At 40.8% G+C, this 21,431-nt stretch overlaps 1 protein-coding gene across 4 annotated transcripts in view; it reads left to right on the top strand.

Moving 5' to 3' along the window:
- The first annotated feature begins 1,730 nt into the window (after window positions 1–1,730).
- HMGCR (3-hydroxy-3-methylglutaryl-CoA reductase) overlaps window positions 1,731–21,431 on the top strand; it is a 42,062-nt gene continuing 22,361 nt past the window's right edge. Inside the window, exons 1-7 of one of the 4 annotated variants that reach the window (XM_054986983.1) lie at window positions 1,731–1,849; window positions 4,498–4,565; window positions 6,014–6,206; window positions 10,101–10,212; window positions 11,478–11,565; window positions 16,091–16,175; window positions 19,223–19,328. In XM_054986983.1, coding sequence (XP_054842958.1) covers window positions 6,042–6,206; window positions 10,101–10,212; window positions 11,478–11,565; window positions 16,091–16,175; window positions 19,223–19,328 — 556 coding nt within the window. In that variant the 5' untranslated portion in view covers window positions 1,731–1,849; window positions 4,498–4,565; window positions 6,014–6,041. Of the gene's footprint in view, window positions 1,850–2,014; window positions 2,081–2,178; window positions 2,413–4,497; window positions 4,566–6,013; window positions 6,207–10,100; window positions 10,213–11,477; window positions 11,566–16,090; window positions 16,176–19,222; window positions 19,329–21,431 lie in introns of those variants that run through there. The other 3 variants (XM_054986982.1, XM_054986981.1, XM_054986984.1) reach the window with 3 other exon arrangements.

The following is a 21,431-nucleotide window of genomic DNA, read 5'->3' as shown; positions in this document are numbered from 1 at the left end:
AAAGAACAATACAGTACAGTAATCCAATAAACTGGATTTAATGATTAGAGAGCAATGAAATAAAGAGAATATAATACATCCAATCGACAATGCAATATGAAGGGGGAGGAAAACAGTAAACTTCTACTAAAGTAGAAAACTCATAAAGGTTTCAGAGAAAACGTGTGTTAGTAATACGATCTTTGTTGTAATATTTGTTCTTTATGTAAATTTGTCCCTTTTTGGCCCCTTTGCCCTAGAGTTCTAATGGGTGCTATAATTGCTCCATGCTTGAGGTTAGTGCTCATGCTTCAAACTTGTAAAGGCATGTAAAGGCATAAAAAGGCATGGGCGGAGGACCAAGATTTCGTACTGCTGCTGCACCATGTGCAATGTTTAAGCCCCTATATTATCATCTAAAACAGCATAGTTTGGATCAAAGATAGATAACATGAGGGTTCCTTGATTGGAATTTATATTGTTCATTGGGATATTTCAAGTTATATCTTTGCAGGCACACTGTTGTCCTGGTGCTGGGGGGCGGGCAGGGGACACCAAGCAGAGGGTTCCAATTAAACTCTGCTTCTCTTTTGCCATACTCCAAACGTTCCTTAATCCTTTATTGTTTACAATCAACTATGTCCCAAACTCCATTTTTATGTCTTACATTAGTCATCCCACATCACATAGTAATCATGATGGTGTAAATATGCCGCCACAACGGTTTTGCTATATTGGTGTTTAATCCATTATGCTGACATATTTTAGTGTTCCACCGCAGCAATAGAATATAGCAGAAACTATCCGGTAGACATAACTCAAGGATACTAATGCGCCGCGAGCCCGTCCTGTTACCCTGTTCCTTGACTGCAGGCTTACAGGGGAATCTGTCCCCTTGACATTTGCTAACAGTACCATTTACTGAATGGATTTAGGATTGGAGTATATTGTCTGCTATTTTATAAAAATCAATATCCTGACTGGAAACAAAGTTAAACCAGCTCGGTTAAACTAGAGTATGGAAAATGAACCCTGCCTCACTGTGCAATAAAACCTGCCCGTAATCGGATGCAGCTGAATTGTGCACACTTTCCCTCTGTCTGTTCTCAACTGATAAACGCAGTAGCCAGAAATCCGCCTTGTGGTTTCCTACCACCTAAGCCTGAAAAGTGGGCGAGATTGACGACAGCAGCAACAATGTGGTCCAGTTCCGCGTGTTAATTGTAAGTATGCAACTTTCATTCTGGCAGAGCTCCTGACGAAAGGTGCACGACAGGTGAAAATTCAACCGGTTGGGCTGCGGTTCAGCTCGCAGTGTTTCGTTGAGGTACAGAAAAACTGCTAAAATTGTTTCTGGGGCAGACGAATTAGCAGCCCAACCAATCCGAGATGCTCGCAGTGCACAATGTAGGAGGAACTGCAGTTTTACAAATGGAAATAAAAACCCCCCGAGCTTTCTTCTCTCCCGCTACCAAGCGCAAAGCCTATTGGTCAGTGGAAATCCAAATGCAAATAAGCCAAGAGGCTTCGGACCACTAAGGAGGCACAAGCTGATCTGCGCGGCGACTCATTGGCTGGTGTCCCCGTGGCGAGATGGCGCGTTGCCCCCTCCTGATCAGCCGGGTGCTGAGCAGCTTCCCTCAGCGGTTGCTAAGGCGACGGAGCCGATGACGTATGCTTAACTGGGCGTGCCGATCTTCTGCCATTGGTTGCGCGATCGGGCGATGGCACCGGCCGGGGTGTCGCGAGCCGGGTGTCCTTGTTGCGGCGCGAGCACCAGCTTCAGTCTGCGGCAGAGGAGGGAGACGGAGGGGAGGTGGCCGCCGAGTTGCCGGCCTCAGCCTATCTCGACCAGTTGCTGAAAGAGGAGGTAGGTGACTCCCGTCGGGCCGATGGGTGTTGTGGCGAAAGTTACTGCGATGGCTTGTGGGCTTGGGGCAGAATTTGTCAGGCGCGATGTAGGCAGCCCCTTTGACTGCAGGAGGGGGCCTTGGACGGGACGGTCGGTCAGGCTTCGTCGTCAGAGGAGCTGCAGCGCCTCAGAGCCCGGACGGGGTCTTGGCATTTCTCCTCCGCTCAAATGCAGAGACTGGACGCCATGGTAAGGGGTGGGGAGCGCCTTTCTCCTACTCTCCTCACAGGTTGCTGGGCGAGCAGGGAGGCGCAACTCTCAGCCTTTTCGCTCTTCTTTGTCCATAGTCTGAGTGTGAAATCACCTGAAATCAAGTCGTCATGTCAGTTTTGGTCTGTTTATGGGAGAGGAGCCCCGGAGGTGCCTCTTCCCCCTCCAACACATCCCATCCTGCGCTTTCTTTGTACGCTGCTCTCTCCACCTTCTCTTCGTTCTTTCTGAAGGAGGGCAGCGCATCCTAGGTTACAAGGGCCGTCTCAAGGGGCTAACGATGCGGCACTTTTGTGAGAGGATAGTTTCAGGTGGGTAGCCTCGTCGGTTTGCAGTAGAAGAGCAAGCTTCGGTCCAGTAGCACCTGAAAGACCAACTTGATTTCCAGGGTGTGAACTTTCTAAAATCAATTAGGAGGCAGAGTCACGATCTGAAAAGATAAGATAATGATCTTTGTCCTCTGCTGGAGAATACCGTGTTGGCTTCTGAGGAATAGGAGGAGGTCATTAACAGTATTTAATTTAATTTTAATTTAATTTATTATATTTATATTCCGCCCTCCCCGTTTTCGCAGGCTCAGGGTGGATAACAAATACAAACCTTTAAAAACATTTAAAAACATTAAATAATACATTTAAAAACATTAAATATTACAGTTCATGCTGCATAGTGATTCATACATGCCTCTGTGTTCGCATAGGGGCGATGGTTTAACCCCCCTTCACGGGGCGGGGGCCACTGCCCGGCGTCAGCCATATTGAATGAGATTGTTAAATTATAAAAGAAAGAATCTCTCTTCTGTTAACTCCTGTTCAAGGAGTTGTCGATTGTTGCTTCCCCACCCAGATTTGCGTTTATCCTTGGCTAATATGGAGCATGCTGTGTACAGCAAGGATGCTGTTGAGATGTGGATGACAGCAGATTAAGGTCTGCATAGCAGTGGCTCTCGGAGCAGATCAGAACTTTGCTTTCTATCAATGTGCTTTTTATTTCCTGTAATTAAAAAAAAACGCCCTTGACTATTTTGGCTTTTGAGGACTGGGTGGAATTTCTTTGACATGGTCTCATACTTAAAATAACCACTTTCTGAATGTTTGTAATGATCTCTGATCAGTTACAGATTCGTTTGCCAGTATTGTAAATTGTGTGGTGTAATCTAGCCCTCATTCTGCAAAATAATTTGTCTCTGCTCTTGATCTGTGTGAGGTTTCCCCTCCAAATTAACTGCTTCTAAAAAATTTTCCTGAGTAATAGTATTAAGTAGATGGCATCTGTAGTATGTGTATAAGGGGTTATAGTTAAAGACTAAAATAGTTCAAGATAAAGTAGTTGATTTTAGAAAGCACTGTATTCCTGTTTTGTTCCCAGCATAAGGTGATCTGTTGGCCCCGAGTTTAACAATGAGAAGCTTTTCCTGCATAACAGATCAGTTTGCTTTGAGGCCAAGTGAGTGGAGTAAGGAAGGGGATATTTTTGTACATAGATGACAATCGTCAACAAAACAATAATTGGAAAGTGCTCATTATTGAGCATGCCAGAACTTTTTCTTAAATATGTTAAGGCAGCTTCTCCAAAAGAGGTGGACTGTTTGACAGTCTACCTTAGGGGACTGTATGGCTCTAAGACAGCAAGTCTGCTCATAATCCTGCTCAGGTCTGTTCAGTGGAGCTTATTGAATTGTATTTAGAATTTCACTGTAAAAGCATTATTTTTCTGGACCTTCAGCAAATCATTGTTTCAAAGAACACTGCAAAACACATTGATTTGAATGCACAGTAAATTGCTTCCATTATATTTCGTTCATAGTTCAAAAAAGGCCACTGGCAATATTAGGATCAAATTTTACTAGATAACTAAACTATTTTAAATACTGTGCTGTTTCTGATCCTATTTTGAGACATTAATGTATGAGTCAGCGTAATTTGTGGATGATACTGATTTAAAAACTTATAGTAGTCTGCCTGGCTAATGGAAAATACATTCCAAGTTACTCCCTAATTATTCATTGTGTCATTAAAAGACAGCAGAACTTCTACTACAAGAAAAGAATTTTGTATATGTTGGTCTAAATCGTCCATTTTAAAGACAAAGCTAACAAATGTTCGAATATATGTGATGTGCTTGGATCAATACTCACATAAGCATCCTACATATGTCCATTGTATTTAAATACAGTTGCCACTTGTGCTAGCGTATTTGCATACTAGCAGGACACCCACCTCAGTTGCTGATCTCTGGTGAGTTAATGCTATGCATGAATTGCCAGCACGTGTGTGTAGTGGTTAGAGGATCAGTGTTGGATCTGGGAAACTCAGGTTTGAGTCCCCAGTCTGCCTTAGAAATTCGTTGGATGACCACGGGCCACTCACGTACTTTCAGCTTAACCTATCTCACAGGGCTGTTGTGAGGATAACATGGAAGACAGAACAATATAAGCTGTTTTGGATCCCCACTGAGAAGAAAGGTGAGGTATAAATTAAATAAAGAAACATGGCAAATGCATTGATATAAAGTATAACAAGCTTGCATGTATGTGGCCTGCATTATGGCTGTTTCAGCCATAAGTATTGACAAAAGTTTGTTCTACGTAGAAACAGTTAACGTAGTTAACGTAGAAACAGTATGTGTGCTTCATGACTTGAGGACAAAATAAATGTATCAAACACATATTTATACTTGTCAGCCGTGCAAAAGTCCACAGAAGTACTACTTGTACAATTTTCCTGCGAGTGTTTTCTGTGCTTTGTATGTACTACTTATTTTAAATTCAAAACAGGGTGAAGAAAGGACGCATGAAGTGTGCTTATCCTAGAGATGTAATTCTAGGGTTGCCATTTATCAAACCAGTAAAATTCTGATGTCGCATGTTACATTCTAATGTTGCTGTCTATAATGTCCTCTGTCATAGTGTGCACATATGCACAAAAGCATTGCACAGGAATGGGATGGCATTTGCTTTTGTCGTACGTATGTATACTGTGAAAGCTTTATGCTGTAAATACATGATATAAATACAAGCACACTATGCTGCTCCATACTGTTTAATAAGGCAGTCCCTGAATAACAGAGTGCCATTGTTCAGAATGCGTTTGGTGAGGCTACATCTGTGTATGCTTCTCTCCCAGGTACTGTGCAGATAACTTAGAAGCCAGAAGAGAGCCTAAGTTTATCTCCTAGGTTTGAATACTTACTGTATTAGTTCAAACTGCTTCTCAGTCATCCATTGGACCGCCATAATCAAAGGCAGGCAAGTTAAGAATGAAGCCTAGGATAGTAGATCCAGCGACTTTCAGAGAACTTGGAAAGCAGTTTGCATGTCCTTAAGAGCATTCATTCCTCATTGCCAGAATGCTTATTTTAAAAAAAAAAAGGTGGGGCATGAGTTACAAAGAGTCAATTACATTTTACACTGTAGAGGAGGAGCTTCTGTGTGACTTGTTATAATACATTATTAAAGTCTCTGGACACTCGAAAGCTTGTACCCTGAAAATCTTGTTGGTCTCTAAGGTGTCACTGGACTCAAATCCTGCAGTTTCAGAAGACAGTCATTTCAGTAGTTCTCTGTATTTATTAATATTGCCTTAAATAAATGCATTAGTACTACTCTGCTAGTTCAAATCCCACTTCTGCCTTGAGCTTTGCAGATGGCCTTGGGTAAGCCACTCCTCTCAGCCTCAATTCCCCAGCTGTGTTGTGGGGATAATAGTAACACTGACTTTATTCACTGCTCTGTGTGTGTCACTAATCTGTCTAGAAGGGTGGTATACTAGCACACTGTTGTACTAATAATTTATTGAGTGTTTTTAAGAGTCAGATGCCAGCAGGCCCTGGGGGAATTCTTTCATTTTTTATTCCACTTCTGTCTAAACATATTTATTGTATTAACAGTATATTATGTTCTTTTTTATTTAGTCCTAGATTTGCAGATACAAGTTTGAAGATGCTGTCTAGTCTCTTCAGAATGCATGGCCTTTTTGTGGCCTCTCATCCATGGGAGGTCATTGTGGGAACTGTAACTCTTACCATTTGTATGATGTCCATGAAGATGTTCACTGGTAATGATAAGATCTGCGGCTGGAATTATGAATGCCCCAAACTTGAAGAAGTAAGAAGTTAAATATATTGCTGACATTTCTTATCTACGTAATTGTGTTATCTGAACTTGATTCTCAAGGTTGAGTTGTGGTAATAGCATACTAATTGTAGACAAAATCGAACAGTAAGCATATGCTTGAATATAGGTGCTATACATATACAGCATACACAGACATTATCATTATCTAATGCTATGGACTGCCTTACGTAAATATCATCATACTACATTCTGAATGAATAAAACCTTGTCTTAAACCATTTCGCTCATTCCAAAAGAGAGATTTTTAAGTTTTTCTCTCCGGGGTGGGAGGGGGTGGAATGAAAATGTCCTTGTAGGAGGGGAAGCTGTGTGTCCTTTTTTTCCCCCTGAGCTTCATATCTTTAGTCAATAATTAAATGATTCTGCTTCACTGGCAAACCATCACTTCTTGCTGCAAATGAACCACAACCCCCCTCCCCTTCCTACAGTTAGAATACTGTTTAGAATCCTATTTAGGAAACGAGAGCAATCTGTGATTTCTGATTTGGATGTAATGACAAAGTATTGCTTGCTGAAAAACAGAAGTGTTTGGTTCGCTGGCTATGCAAGGAGGAAAGGAGAGAGAATAGATTCTTATGGCATGGATTTAGAGTTCTAGCAGCTTATTATCTTCCAATGAAACAGACCATGGGGTGTTCTCCTCTAGGATCACTAGAGGGCAGGCTGTCTTGAGAAGAAGAATTTATTAGTGCTGGGCTAGGAGGCACCTCCCTCATTCCTGGTGAGGCTTGTCTTCTTCCCCAGCAGTAAAAGGTTGCAGACTTTTCATGCTATCTTTTGAGGGGCTGTCATGACCCCATCCCCTGACTAGCTCAGTGCCTCTGACCCAGAGTGCTTAGAGGAAGAGCCTGAGGAGCCAAAGCCAGGAAACCAGGAGTACCAGAAGGATCAGTCACTGAAGAGGTACCTGCTGACAATGGTCCAACAGGGGCAGAGGCCATGTTTCTGGAGCCTGTAAGAGAGTCCTCGCCACCAGCCTCTGAGATAGAGACCAGGCCTCTGCCATGCAACACTCAAACCCAGGCCTGTAGCCTCTCAGATACGCTCCCATTTCACAAGAGCAGTAGCAGCGGAAGGCCTATGCAGAGGGGCACAAAGGAGGCAAAGTGCCAGGCTGGCTGCATGCAATCCCATCATGGATCCCGAACAGTGCTTTGAGAGTAATGCTTCCTTGCATGATCCTGGCCAAAACACAGCCTCAGGAGCTGCAACCCCTGCCAGCAAGTGCACTTGGACATGATTAACACCCAGCCTGTTTAGGCTAAGACTTGAGAAGGCTGCCTTTCTGGGTCAACCGGCCCACTAGGCACAAGCCCTATGCCCCCATCTCTAGATGATATTCCCAAGCCTCACTAGCCAGGGCAGACTTGACTGGGCATACCTGTTAAGTACAGGACAGGGGCCTTCCTTTAATGCAGGCCAGGGTTGAACAAAAGAAAAAAGGGGAGGAAGATAACTAGAAGATGATCTTAGAGCTGTCATTGTGCAGCTGTCTTACGTGAACAAGCAGATTTATTGTGCTCTGTGATGAGCCCTCTTCTTCCAGAGATTCACAGTGGGCAGACAGGCCCTGGATCCAGAAGAGTGGAATCTCTACAAGAAAACATTCAGACAACTAACTCTTTACTTTGGAAACTTAATGGTCAAACTGTTTGCCTTCCTGAGCAATGTCTAGGTCCTGAGATTTTGAAGCTCTCTTAGGCATATATTCCACTCTCACATATATTCCACTCTCACATATATTCCACTCTCACATATAACAGTTTTGCTGCTGTCAGGTGTGCCTGGCAAATCTCTCAGGGACATTCACACATCATCCTGATTATCCTCAGCTGGCTGAGCCACCCACTTGATAAGCGGACCTTGTCAAACTACATCCTTCTATGAAGCTACCAACTTGGACAGATCTTCTCAGCCAGAGTCCCTTCTTTTAGCAAAATACATCTTTCAGTTGTATGACTCTGAATTGAAGGGGCTGGGCTAGGAGGTTTGAATTATTTGGAGCAGGTGTTAAAAGTTCTATTCTCAGATGGATCTGACATAATAACCAAACTACAGGAAGTCTTCTGCTCTTGGGGCTAAGAAAAAGGAACTCTTCCACTGACAACTTCCATCCTCCGTGTTTCAGAATTTTCCTTGGATAGTCTAGTGTTGAGCTTAAGCCTTGCACAACACCGTGGTCAGTACTGTCCCTGGATTCAGGTACCCCCGTTGCACACTCATTTGCACATCAGGCAGTTCCTTCTGCTCTAGCTTCCTCTGTTATGCACATGTTCCCTACATGATGTCTTAGAACTGTTTTGCAAGTGTCAACTGAAGCTGTATTTGAGCCCCTCTTGAAAGTTTCCCTAGTCTTCCTGTCTGTCAAGACGGCTTTCCTGGTTGCAGTGGCTTTAACCAGGAGAGTTTTTCTTCTTTGCAGAGACCCGTCTTTTATTCAAAAGGTTAATTGTCGTTTTCCCAGGGAGCTAGAGCTTCTTTTGTCCCAAGCTCATCTATTGGGCTGCCGTTGTTTTGATATCAGGAGGGGACCGTTAAAGTTGATCACAGCCTTTTAGAAGAGCCTTTCCCTTTTTGTCACTTGTGCAGGAGAGAGGTAGTGGGGCTTCCAAGGGCTTCCATTTGCCAGTGGTGAGTTAACTGTGTGTATTGCTGAGGCCTATTTCTGGGTATCTTCCTCTTGGAAGTGTCCTCACTCCATCTTTCAGTGAGATGGCTTTCTCTTGGGCAATTGGGTCTGGTTTTTCCAGTGACAAGATACAGATAACGCACACTGTCCTCTCTATACATTTTTATACACTGGGAGATTTTTTTTTTGCTTTCACTGAAACAGCCTTGGCAGCTGGTTTTTCCAGAGTGTTGTTAAGCATCGTCCCTTTCTAACTTCTGCTTCTCTTTCATTTCCTTCTTGAGGCTTTGGGCATTGCTCTGCAATACGCCCTGGCCTAGTGCACTGGAAGGCAACAAGTAGGGAGACCACAGAATTTGCTTACCTGGTGAATTCTGTTTGCTCATATGACAGTGGGCAGTACTCGCTCTGTGTGCCTAGACTTACAGCGCAATGCTAAGCAGAGTTACTCCAGTCTACCCCCATTGATTTCAATGGGCTTAGACTGGAGTAACTCTGCTTAGGATTGCACTGTTAGAGGAATAGCTAGAAATTGCAGGTTTTACCAGACTAGCAGTGAAATCCTAAACAGAGTTACTCCAGCCTAATCCCACTGATTTCAATGGACTTAGACTGGAGTAAAACTTCTTAGGATTTCACTTTTAACTCTCTCAGGATAGACTCTAGTGTGTAGGTAGTCATCATAATTAAAGTGAAAGTGGGGAGGGACTTTCTAGTCCAGACCTAGTCTGTTTTTCTTCTTCAAAAAGCCTAACTCCTAGTGGACGGAAAGGAGAGCAGTTCATGGTCTGGACCACTAGAAACAGAGTGTACCAGGTAAGCACATTCTTTGATTTATTGAGGAATAAACTTTGAGGGACTAGGACCCTCTTAATCAAATTTGATGGACTGAAGTTCACAAAGGTTATGCCTCAGTAAATCTGTTATGCTTTAGGTGCTGCAAAACTTTTTTGTTTTAACAGAATAGACTAGCCCTGACCCAGATTGCCCAGGCTAGCCTGATCTCAGAAGTGAAGCCGGGTTGGCCTTGGTTAGTACTTGGATGAGAAACCACTAAGGTAGACTAGGGTTGCTATGCAGAGGCAGGCAATGGCAAACTACTTCTGCTAGCCTCTTGCCTTGAAAACACCATGATGGGTCACCATAAGTCAGCTATGATTTAAAGGCACGTTCCACCAGCAGAACAGAGTAAAATCACTGCCACTCACAAACATAATTCTGTTTCTCTCTTGCAGGATATTTTGAGCAGTGATATCATAATCCTGACAATCACACGCTGTATAGCTATCCTTTATATATACTTCCAGTTTCAAAATCTGCGGCAGCTTGGATCAAAATATATCTTAGGTAAAGTATCTTGATTTTATATGGTGATTTTTACATATCAGTAAGAATCAGTGAATGTAGGCGGAGAATTGAATCCCAGACACATGTGCTCTGAATCGGTCACAGTGAACCATGGAGGAAAACAACTTTTGTCTGAATCATTCAACTTCAGTTCATGAAAAAGGTTGCTGAATTGGGTCTGTTAATATACCGCTGAACAGAATCCATCAGTTCATACAGCATTGTCCATCTGTTTCCAAAAGTGGTTGATTCACAAAGATGTGCATACAGCCTTGTCTGCCTGGAGATGACCAGTATTGTATAAGTTGCCCACCATCTCTTTGGAGATGTGTGCTCCGCCCTAATCCAGAAATACCCACAGATCTTTGACTTGAAGCCATAGTTTTAATATATTTTTTACAGAAGTTGTTCAGTGAATGTTGAAATTCTGGGGCTATTGTATTTTACCTGACCATTTCTAGGCTAAGCCTAATGGGAGAATTGTACATGTGCCATTCCGCTTTGTGTGCTGTGATATAACTATATCCTGCCTTTCTTCCATCATGAAACTCAAGGAATTTCCTGGGAGGTTTCCCATCCATACACTGACTGGACCCAGGCCTGCTTAATTTTAGTAAGACTTCCATATGATGGGCTTTCCAGCCATACTCTCAGTAGTTTTTAGTGTTCAGTGTTGCCAAAAATAACAGGTGAATATTGCAGATGAGTACTCAAAGCAAAAGTACATTAATTAACAGAAGAATTTCACAGTAAACAGTAAGCCCACTGGCCACAAATAGATGAATGTTAGGGATTGTGATCTCTTCTTAACCAATACCATAACTAATCAAGCAGTTCTAATTGAAGATAAATATAAATACATCTCTGTCTGTTTTGGCTAGAGACAGAATAGGGATAGGGTTCCTGGCCACTATGAGAAGCTAGGCCTGAATTGCTAAGAGGGGGTAAAGTATTTAAGCAATTACTGCTTAATAGAGGGAAATGTCAGTGTCATTGTCCATCTGAATTACACCAGATTGTTAGAAGGAAGAATAGTACACTACTGCTTCCACAGAAATGGTAAAATAAAAGCCAGAATGATAGATGCAGCCAACCAAATATAAAAATCCCTATATCATGTTCATCCATTACATAATGTGAAGAAAATCATGGAAGCCTGAGGATCTCATGAATATAGGTTTGCTGCAAAAATATGGATTTAGATTAGTAGATTATGTTCCCTTTTGAAAACATGTTTAATGCCTTCTTTCATATTATTTATGTAGGTATTGCTGGACTCTTCACAATCTTCTCAAGTTTTGTCTTCAGTACGGTGGTGATTCATTTCCTTGATAAGGAACTGACAGGCTTGAAGTACGTATTCATTCTCATGTTCTAGACAATAGATCTTCATTTGCTTAGGGGCAGTTCAGCTGACTGGGTGTAGCTGAGCCCACTATCCCAATTCTGAGGCTCTGGAAGGGTGGGATGGGGAAAAGTAACACCTAAGAAGCCACTTGGGAATAGTTTTGCCTTATTTTTTGACATTTTTTATTTTTTAAAAAATATATTTTATTATTTTTAGAAAGTAAGAAAGAGACAAGAGGTAGGTAAAAGAGTAGAAAAAGAAACAAAGCAATTTTGCAAAGTTCATTAAGCTTGCTTGTATTCACATTCTAGTTTTCCAGGTTTATATTTTATCCTAATACAACTTTAACTGTGAATTCGAATATTTCATGCAGTATTGCCTTATTAACAGATTTTAGTCTCTATATTTGTTCTTTATCCATTTGTAGAAGGGGTTCCAAGGTGTTGCGAAGTCTTCTTCCATTTATCCTTTCATTAAAGAAGTTAATTTGTCCATTTCTGCAGTTTCCATTATCTTCACTGTTAATTCTTCTTGCTGCAGTGTTGTTTGTATGACGCAAATAATATTCTAGCCGTTACCACATGAGTTGTAAAGTACATCTGTTCTTTACTCATATCTAGCATACAATTTAACAAGAACATCTGGTTTAAAGGAACTGAAATCTGTAAAATAGTTTGTATTAAAGTATGTACCGTTACCCAAAATCTATGTACCTCTTTATAGGACCACCACATAAGAAAGAATGTCCCTGTATGTTTCCCACATTTCCAACACTTATTTGGCATATTCTTATACATTTTAGCCAATCTATCCAGAGTTAGACACCATCTGTAAAACATCTTGTATAAATTCTCTTTAAATGTGACAGATTTAGTTATTTTTACATTCACTCTCCATATCTTATTCTATTGTGCTGAATCGGTATTATCTCCTAGATTCTGAGCCCATAAAGTTTTACACTTTTCCACCCCCTCATTCAGTTTCATTTGCATTAAAAATAGATACATTTTCTAAATCAGTTTTTCATCTGAGTCACAACAGTTTTTCAAAGTCTTTTTGTTCTAGATAGAAGCCTCTCATTTTCTTATCTTTGTTATATCTAGATTCAATCTGAGCTCTTGACCACCAGTCTAAGTTAATACCTTGATTTTGTAAGTCTTCTTTCGTTTTTAATATTCCTTTATCATCTTAGCGTTCTTTATATCTAATAATCTTATCTACGGAGAATACATTTGGCTGTGTAAATGCTTCTAATGGAGAGACCCATTGTGGGATTTTCACATATATTTGCGGCACAACTCTTTCCCATGTCATTATAAGAGATTTCCTTATCAAGTGATTTTTAAAATATTTATGTCCGGTTGCTTTTCCATACCACATAAACACATGCCATCCTAACTGTAGATCATGGCCTTCAAGAGCTAAAAGTCTTGGATTTTCCAATAAAATCCAATCTCTCATCCAGACTAAGCAACATGCTTGATAATAAGTTTTCCAATCAGGTACAGCAATAGTAATCTGCCATCTTCCACCGAGTATATCAAACTTGGATTCAGTTCTTTTTTAGTATATGCTACTATACCTCTTTTTTTGGTCGGGTCTGCAGTAAGAAAGGTATCTCCGAGTTTTTTACATTGTAAATAATGCTGATCTTTCTTTCTAATAGGAGTTTCTTGCAAGCAGGTAATATCTGCATTCAAAATTTTTAATTGTTTTAAAAGTTTTTTTTCTTCGGTGAGTTTAATCCGTTAATGTTAGTTGAAAAGGTTTTTATTGGTTTCCTCTCCATTATATTCTTTCTTTATAAGTATCCTCTTTATTCTCATCGGTTTCGGTTCATTACTTTTGATTTTAGTCTTTGAAGGCACTTCCTCTTTTTCTAATGCTGTTGAGTAGTCCTGTGTCGAAGTTCCTTCATCTTTCTCAGCACCCACTTCCTTTTTGGTTCTTTTTTTCTTACTATCTATCTGTTTTCGCCTCCTCCCATATCTTTCCATAAAGTTCTCCATCTTATACATTGAGTCAATCTTGAATCTCTGTCCTTCGTATTGGAAAATAATTCCTTCAGGTATTAACCATCAAAAGGGAATTGAGTCTTCCTTTAATTGAATTGTTACGGGTGTGTACTCCTTACGCCTCTGTCTTATTTTACATGGAGTTTCCTTTAAAACTCTTTATCTCGAATTTTGAGTGGTTTGTCCCTCAACGTTCTCAAGATGCGCTCTCTATTTTTACGTTGGGTGAATTTGATATGAACTTCTCTTGGAACGATGTATTGTCGAAGGCTTTCACGGCCGGAGAACAATGGTTGTTGTAGGTTTTCCGGGCTGTATTGCCGTGGTCTTGGCATTGTAGTTCCTGACGTTTCGCCAGCAGCTGTGGCTGGCATCTTCAGAGGTGTAGCACCAAAAGACAGAGATCTCTCAGTGTCACAGTGTGGAAAAGATGTTGGCAGGTCATTTGTATCTATTCAGGAGGGGTGGGGTTGAGCTGAGTCATCCTGTAAGAGTTTCCCAGGGTGTGGAATGCTAATGGCGGGAGGCTTCACTGTATCCTGAGGAGGTTCTTTTGCATATGGATTGATGCTTGATGTGCTAATCTTCTCTGCAAGGCTATTGTTGAGTATAGAGTGTTTTGTTAGCCTGGTGTTTTTCAGAACTGGAAACCATGCTCTGTTCATTCTTAAGGTTTCTTCTTTCCTGTTGAAGTTTTGCTTATGCTTGTGAATTTCAATGGCTTCCCTGTGCAGTCTGACAAAGTAGTTGGAAGTGTTGTCCAGTATTTTGGTGTCCTGGAATAAGATACTGTGCCCTGTTTGAGTTAGGCTATGTTCAGCCACTGCTGATTTTTCAGGTTGTCCAAGTCTGCAGTGTCTTTCATGTTCTTTTATTCTTGTCTGGATGCTACGCTTTGTGGTCCCGATGTAAACTTGTCCACAGCTGCAGGGTATACGGTATACTCCTGCAGAGGTGAGGGGGTCTCTACTGTCTTTTGCTGATCGTAGCATCTGTTGTATTTTTCGGGTAGGTCTGAACACTCTATACTCGACAATAGCCCTGCAGAGAAGATTAGCACATCAAGCACCAATCCATATGCAAAAGAACCTCCTCAGGATACAGTGAAGCCTCCCGCCATTAGCATTCCACACCCTGGGAAACTCTTACAGGATGACTCAGCTCAACCCCACCCCTCCTGAGTAGATACAAATGACCTGCCAACATCTTTTCCACACTGTGACACTGAAAGATCTCTGTCTTTTGGTGCTACACCTCTGAAGATGCCAGCCACAGCTGCTGGCAAATCGTCAGGAACTACAATGCCAAGACCACGGCAATACAGCCCGGAAAACTCACAACAACCATCGTTCTCTTGGAACCTTATTCTTTTTTGCATACAGTGAGTTAACTCTATATATTACATCAATCTCTTTGGCCATCTCCATAGGATCCTCTTCCAAGAATTCAGCAAGGGATTCTGTGAAATCAGTCCTCAAATCTTCATCTTTATGCTCTATTACATTCTGGCATCTTATAATGAGTGCAGCTCTTTCCATTTCCAGTCCCATTAAGGAGTTCCAAGCAATATGTTGTTTAGAGGCTACTTCTGTTTTCTGTCAAGTTTCTTCACATTTTGTATCTATTGTTTGAATTTGGTCTGCCATATCTTGAGTTATATGTTTATTTTCTACCAGTTGCATCTGGAAATCATTCATTTCCCCTTTAAGTTCTGTCACTCTGTGTTTAAGTTCTTCATCTGTTCTACCACCTAATTTTTTGACATACTTTTAGACTACTTATCCACCTGAAAGTCCTTAAGGCATTTCACAACAAAGTTAAAGCACAAACAATATAAAAAGCATTAGAATATTGTAACTGTATAGGAGAATAAACCTCAATAAGCACCATCCCAATATCAATCTGATTTGAAAGCCTTTTGGAAAAGAAAAGTTTCTACTTCAATCTGGAAAACCAACATGGACAGCGGCAGGCTCATCTCCAGGAGGACGGAGGGAGGCCACCATACTCGAGTCTCTGATTTCAGGCAGGCTAATACCAAGTACTTCTGTGATTGGATGTTATGAATGAGCTACTTTTATGCCACTTTTAGATTAGTGGTAAACATACACCCCTCATGTGCTTTTGCTTCATGCTTTCCATCACCATCACATGTTCTGATTTAGACCTGAAAAATCCTGTTTGTAGGCTGGAATCATCCCTCATCCCTCTCAAAAGAGTAATTGTGTCACACTGTGTCCATAGTCAAAATCTCCTCTGTGTTTCCTACTGAGTTCCACAACATCATCTATTCAGCTATGAAATGGCAGATCAGATGTGCAAAATGAATGGGACCAATCCAGAGAAGCTTTCCAAAGATGTATTATATGAAACTTTTAAATACATGTTTGAAGTCTAAAAACCAAAAGCCAGGTGTAAATTGTTTGGTTCTAAATAATAGCCAGTCTCCCAATATGCATTTTCCAGTTTTGTATGTGTATTTTAAAAAGCCAATATACTTTTAAATTTTTTTCAGTGAAGCTTTGCCATTTTTCCTGCTACTGGTTGACCTCTCCAGAGCCAGTGCATTAGCCAAATTTGCACTCAGTTCCAATTCACAGGTAAGCCAGTCTTTCCATTTCTGTAACAAGAAAACTGAATTTTAAAGCATAATGTTGGAAGGGCTTCTTTAGCAAAGTAGCCTCACATCTTGCCGGTAAACATTTGCTTTCGTCAAGCAAAGTCCAATTCAGATTCTTCAGAGTGTTTGTGAGTTATTTAAAACCATAGCTTTATATCACATCTTACAAAAGGAAGTTATAAACAAGAATAGAAGGATATCAATTTCATTAACAAGCAGAGACCAAAATGCTATGAACTACAAAGACTGTCTACCAAAAGCAGAAGTTTTTCCCAAATGGAAAGACCAAAAGATTATGAATTGTAGGAAATGAGTAAAAATTGACAAGTTGCATGCAGAAACGGACTCTGTGGGACAGATATCAATGCCTTAAAATACATCAAAAGTGCAAAATCAACTAAGTAAACAGTTAAAACATTAAATGACAAAGTGTGAGAGTATTACTGAATGGAATATAGTAAGCCTGCAGAGATGCAGAACATTCTTTGTTAAAAGGTGCGATGTGAAAGATTGTGAACTTGTGCCTGAAACACTTTGGGGAGTAAAGGGCATGCGAAGAACTAAGTCAAAGAGGTGATGTGACAAGATTCAGCAAACTGGCAAATTAACATCACAGGGTTCAAACGTACACTTAACATTTTCATACATCTGACAGATTTGGAAGTACTGCAACTGTGAAATTGTTGACTTTCAGGCCTAAAATCTGCCTTTGTACTTATAAAGTAGCCAACATAACATGAGCTTTTTAAAGAGAACCAGAAATTTCAGAATATTTAGCTAATATTTGCTCCAGGTAAGTCAGTAAAACGATTACTAGAACTAGAATTATTAAACAAACAAACAAACAAGCCTTGATGAGGACCAGTATGGTTTTTGTAGAGCATCATTTTTGGAAGTGTCAGCATATGACAATCATGACTCAGTAGACTTTATGTACGTAGATTCTTTCACCCTTAGGCTCCTGCACCAAAGGCTCCTCAGTAAACTTAAGTCATGTGGCACAATGACAAATAAATAAGTCTACTTATGGATTGAAACTGACAAGAAGCAGAAGAATTTTTCACAATGCAAGGAACTGTGGATTCATGCAGGATCAGTATTATGATCCATACTCCCCAGTGATCTGGGGGGAAGAGTGACATAATAAAGTTTGCACATGAAAACAAAGTTCTTTGGAAGGGGGTGACCGAAGTGGACTACATAAAGGACTCCAAAAGGATCTTCATGGACTGGTAAATGGGGTTGATTGTGATGCACACAGTTAAGCAGAAAATCCTCATTTTACTTATATGCTAGTGGATTTGAACTAGCTGTACTGTCAAAAAGATCTTGGGTTACAGTAGATACCTCAGTGAAAAGTCAAATCTGTCTGCAATGAACTGCAAAAAAGGTAAATTCCATGTTAGGATATACTAGGAATTGGATTCAAAGCAGCCACCTTTAAATGAAGGTGACTTTGCACAGTTATAGTTACCACATCTTAAAGAATATTGTAGCTCAAGAAAGTATTCAGAACACTTCAGTCAAAATGATCAAGGAGCTAGTTCTCCTTTGCTGCAAAGGAAGGATAAAGGATTTGGGGCTTTTTAGTAACACCTGAATTCAGCGTTACTCAGTGAAATTGATTACAGTAGATTTCATTCATTTGGTTCTTATCCTGCCCTTCTTCCAAGCAGTTCATTATTCCCTCCACCCTCTTACTCTTACTACAGTTCTGTGAGATAGAGCTAATAGAGCCTGACTGGCCCAAGATGGCCGAGTAGGAATTCCTTGTACAACACTATAACACTATGTGCTGTACTTGCTCTTAAGTTCAAAGGAAATGATGTTCACAATTAACATGCTGTATTGAATTTGCTGGATTGTGATAAGGGCAACTGACTTAAAGCACTTTGAAAGGAGTTAGTTGAACTCATGGCAAACAAGCCTATCAGAAGCCAATGGAATCCCTGTGTAAGTGCATGGGATTGCAGCCTTAATCTTCAATGGCCTTGTGTGTTTGCACAAACAGAAATACATTGATTTCACAATTTTCTCCTTGTTCCTAAGAAGATATAATTCTGAATTGCAAATGGCATGTAGGCTGACTGATAGATATCTTGAAATAACATTTTAAGAGATACTGTTTAATTGCAACGCACTGTGACTTAAATGTGTCCATTTTTAAACAACTTGTTCAAAAAGCATATGAATTACATAGTGAAAATTTAAATCCTTAGTGAGAGGAGGGGGGATCCATCACAGATTTTTAAGAGGATTTGATTTAAATCAGTCCACCCTGGTTGAAGATCACTTTATATAAAATGACCAGTTGTTAGTATCATTCTGCTTTAGCTTGAACAATTTAAACAGCTAAAATCTTGCCAACTAATGATGCAGTTATTTGCAACATACTTATTTCCAGGTGTTAATGTAGAATGAGAACAATCCAGGAAGCTCTTGAACTTGCACACCTGTCTCACAGGAAATCATCAGTGTTGATTTCATAGTGCGAAAGAAAATGCAGCTTTTTTGTGACATCTGACTCAAGTGCTTTAACAGATTGCATACTGTTTCTTTCCAAGAAAATGCAGTTCTATACTAAGGTATAATCCTGGTATAATAACCTAACAAGGTTTGGTGAGCCCCTTGAGACAGTAGAACTTGCATGTTCTTTCACGCTGGTTAACATCTATGAGGCCTTCTATTGCTTCAGGGCAAGGAATTGTATAAAATGAAGATTAAATAACAAAGCCTTAGGGGATAAATCAAGAAAGCAATTTTCATGTGTGTTTTGGACTGTCGCCATGTACAAATCTCTTAAGACGAAATACCTTGCTTAAGATGATTAAGAACATACCTTCCCTCTTTGAAACAGCTGCTGCAGTATCTCCCTTTAAGTCACCTAACTCTAAGTGAACAGATGCAGGTTTTGGATTTTTATATACTAAACAACTGTATCTATTTGGTCTTTTTACCCTGACAGTTTAGACAAGTATTTTTTAGCTCCTTTGTTAACTGATCTGGATATCTGTATTTTTATTATAGGATGAAGTAAGAGAGAATATTTCACGTGGAATGGCAATTCTGGGACCAACATTTACACTTGATGCTCTTGTTGAGTGTCTTGTCATTGGTGTTGGTACAATGTCTGGTAAGTTCAAATGCTTTCAGTCTTTTGGACAAGAATTTAGCTGTAAGTTTCAAAATCTTAACAATTCATTATGAGCAGCAGTCTGCATTATGACATTTTTGTAATTTGATTGAACTAGAAGCCCTTTTTATTGTATTTTTAGGGCTACTTTTGTTTAGTGCTGCTCGCGTTTTGCTTCTGTAGGGTTACTCCTTTGAAGACCCAAAAGGGGTTCATAATTTTACCCTGTGCTGTCATAGGGCGTGGGATTATGGAGTTCTGCTTTGTTGTAGTCTACCACCATCTGTCCAGGATAAACAGCCAGGGAGTGACTTATGCTGAGAAGCACCAGGGCAAAGGTTTCCTAACCAGACACTACAGCAGTCATTCTCCTGCTTCACTCCAGTTGTAAATTTAAAGGGAAAGGGAAATAAGACTGTATCCAGATCCTCAGATTCAGTAATAGGAAGTATTACTAAAATACTCGTTTTTCTTCAGTGGTTCTGGGAGTAATCACAACCCATAGTAGAACCTCTTCCCTGGAGGCAGACAGGGTCATCAGTCTAATACCTTCTAGTGGGAGGGGCTTCTTCTTTTCTGGCATACTCAGGGTTCTTGTCCCAGGAGGGGAGGAATGCTGCAGGGAGTCCAAGCTTCGACTAGGAGCTTCCCAAGTTGCTCCCTCTGAGGCAGTGGAAGAGCATCAGTGGTTACACACACTGTCCCTTTCCTCTTGAAGTGTTACATCCTATGCCAATAGTAACCTCAATCTGCCAAAGTCCAGAACACTTTATCTAAGGAGATTTTGGTTCAGTCATTGGATGTACACCATGATTGTTTGCTTTAAAATGAGCAGGGAAGATAATCCAGATTTTTTGAGCAATTACATTAGACATGATAACTGTGAAATCTCCATAAAGAGCTCTGATTACCATTTACTGGAGCAAGTCTTCATGCCCTGCTTCTGAACTTCTACAAGCATTTGGCTTGCTGCTTTTAAAAATGCTGGACAAAACATGGTGTGGGGTTTTTTTTCTTCCCTCCATCACTTCTCTGCCCATAGCATACTGATACCAGGCCGTACCTAACAGCCACTTATATCTCCACACATAAGTCAGTTGGGCTGTCTTTAAAAAAACTGTCCCAATTTTTCTTGCATCATATGCACATATTCAGATGCTGTTTATGCAAAACCTATTGCATAGTTAAGAATTTGTACCTGGATTTGACACAGGAATCTAATCTACTATTGTTGTGCAATTGTAGTATTTGGTAAGACAGTTTTATCTGATGAGCATGATGATGTAAAGGATTATTAATTCAACTACTAAAATGTTTTCCCTTTCTTTACCTGATAATTACAGACAAACTTCAAGTGATAGGTGTGTGTTATCAGTTATGCATTATTTTATGTTGCTATTCAATCAAATATTCTGCAGGGTGGCTTACAGCAGATCAAACTTAACACATTATTTTCCCCTCCTTTCTTCTGTCCCTGGGCATCAGGCAGTTGGAGTACAGTTCTTCATAGTGGGGGGAGGGGGAGGAAAACAGAAGTCAGTATGTCTGTGGATGTGCAACAGAAAAAAGATTCAGGTTTCCCATTTTAGAATTTCTGAAGCAGGAAAAAGTCGGAAATAAGCGATTAACCCACTTCAGTATACTCCATGAAGATTCGGAGCACGCTTGTCACAGGCTGGGCCAGCCCAAGCAGGGTGGTTCAAGTCCAAACCTTAATGCCAGAGTCTGAGGGGAGTTCCAAGAGCAAAAGCCAGGTCAAACCGGTGGTCAGAGCATGAGATAACGCCAGGAGTGAGTCCAGAGTCCAAGAGCGAAGTCAGGTACAATCCAAGGTCATTTACCGGTAGTGTCAGGTCCAAAAGCAGGCACAGGCACGGGCAAGGTTCACAGAACACGGAGTGGTTGCAGGCAATAGACACGTTGCTTCCACGCCCGGCAGTTCCTCCAGACTGGCTCTTATAGCCAGGCGTGGTTTTCAGCCAGCTGCTGGGGCTCCATCCTGACACTACTCATCGTCACTCTCCAGCAGCTGGCGTTGGCTCAAGAGGCGAGCACTGCGCCGTCTCTCCTGCAGTTCCAGTTTCTGGTGCTGCCTGCGGCGTT

The sequence above is a fragment of the Eublepharis macularius genome, chromosome 8 (genome assembly GCF_028583425.1).
Source record: "Eublepharis macularius isolate TG4126 chromosome 8, MPM_Emac_v1.0, whole genome shotgun sequence".
NCBI classification, from domain to species: domain Eukaryota; kingdom Metazoa; phylum Chordata; class Lepidosauria; order Squamata; family Eublepharidae; genus Eublepharis; species Eublepharis macularius.
Note: the sequence above shows the minus strand (reverse complement) of the source record. Positions and strands in the feature narration are given on the sequence as shown.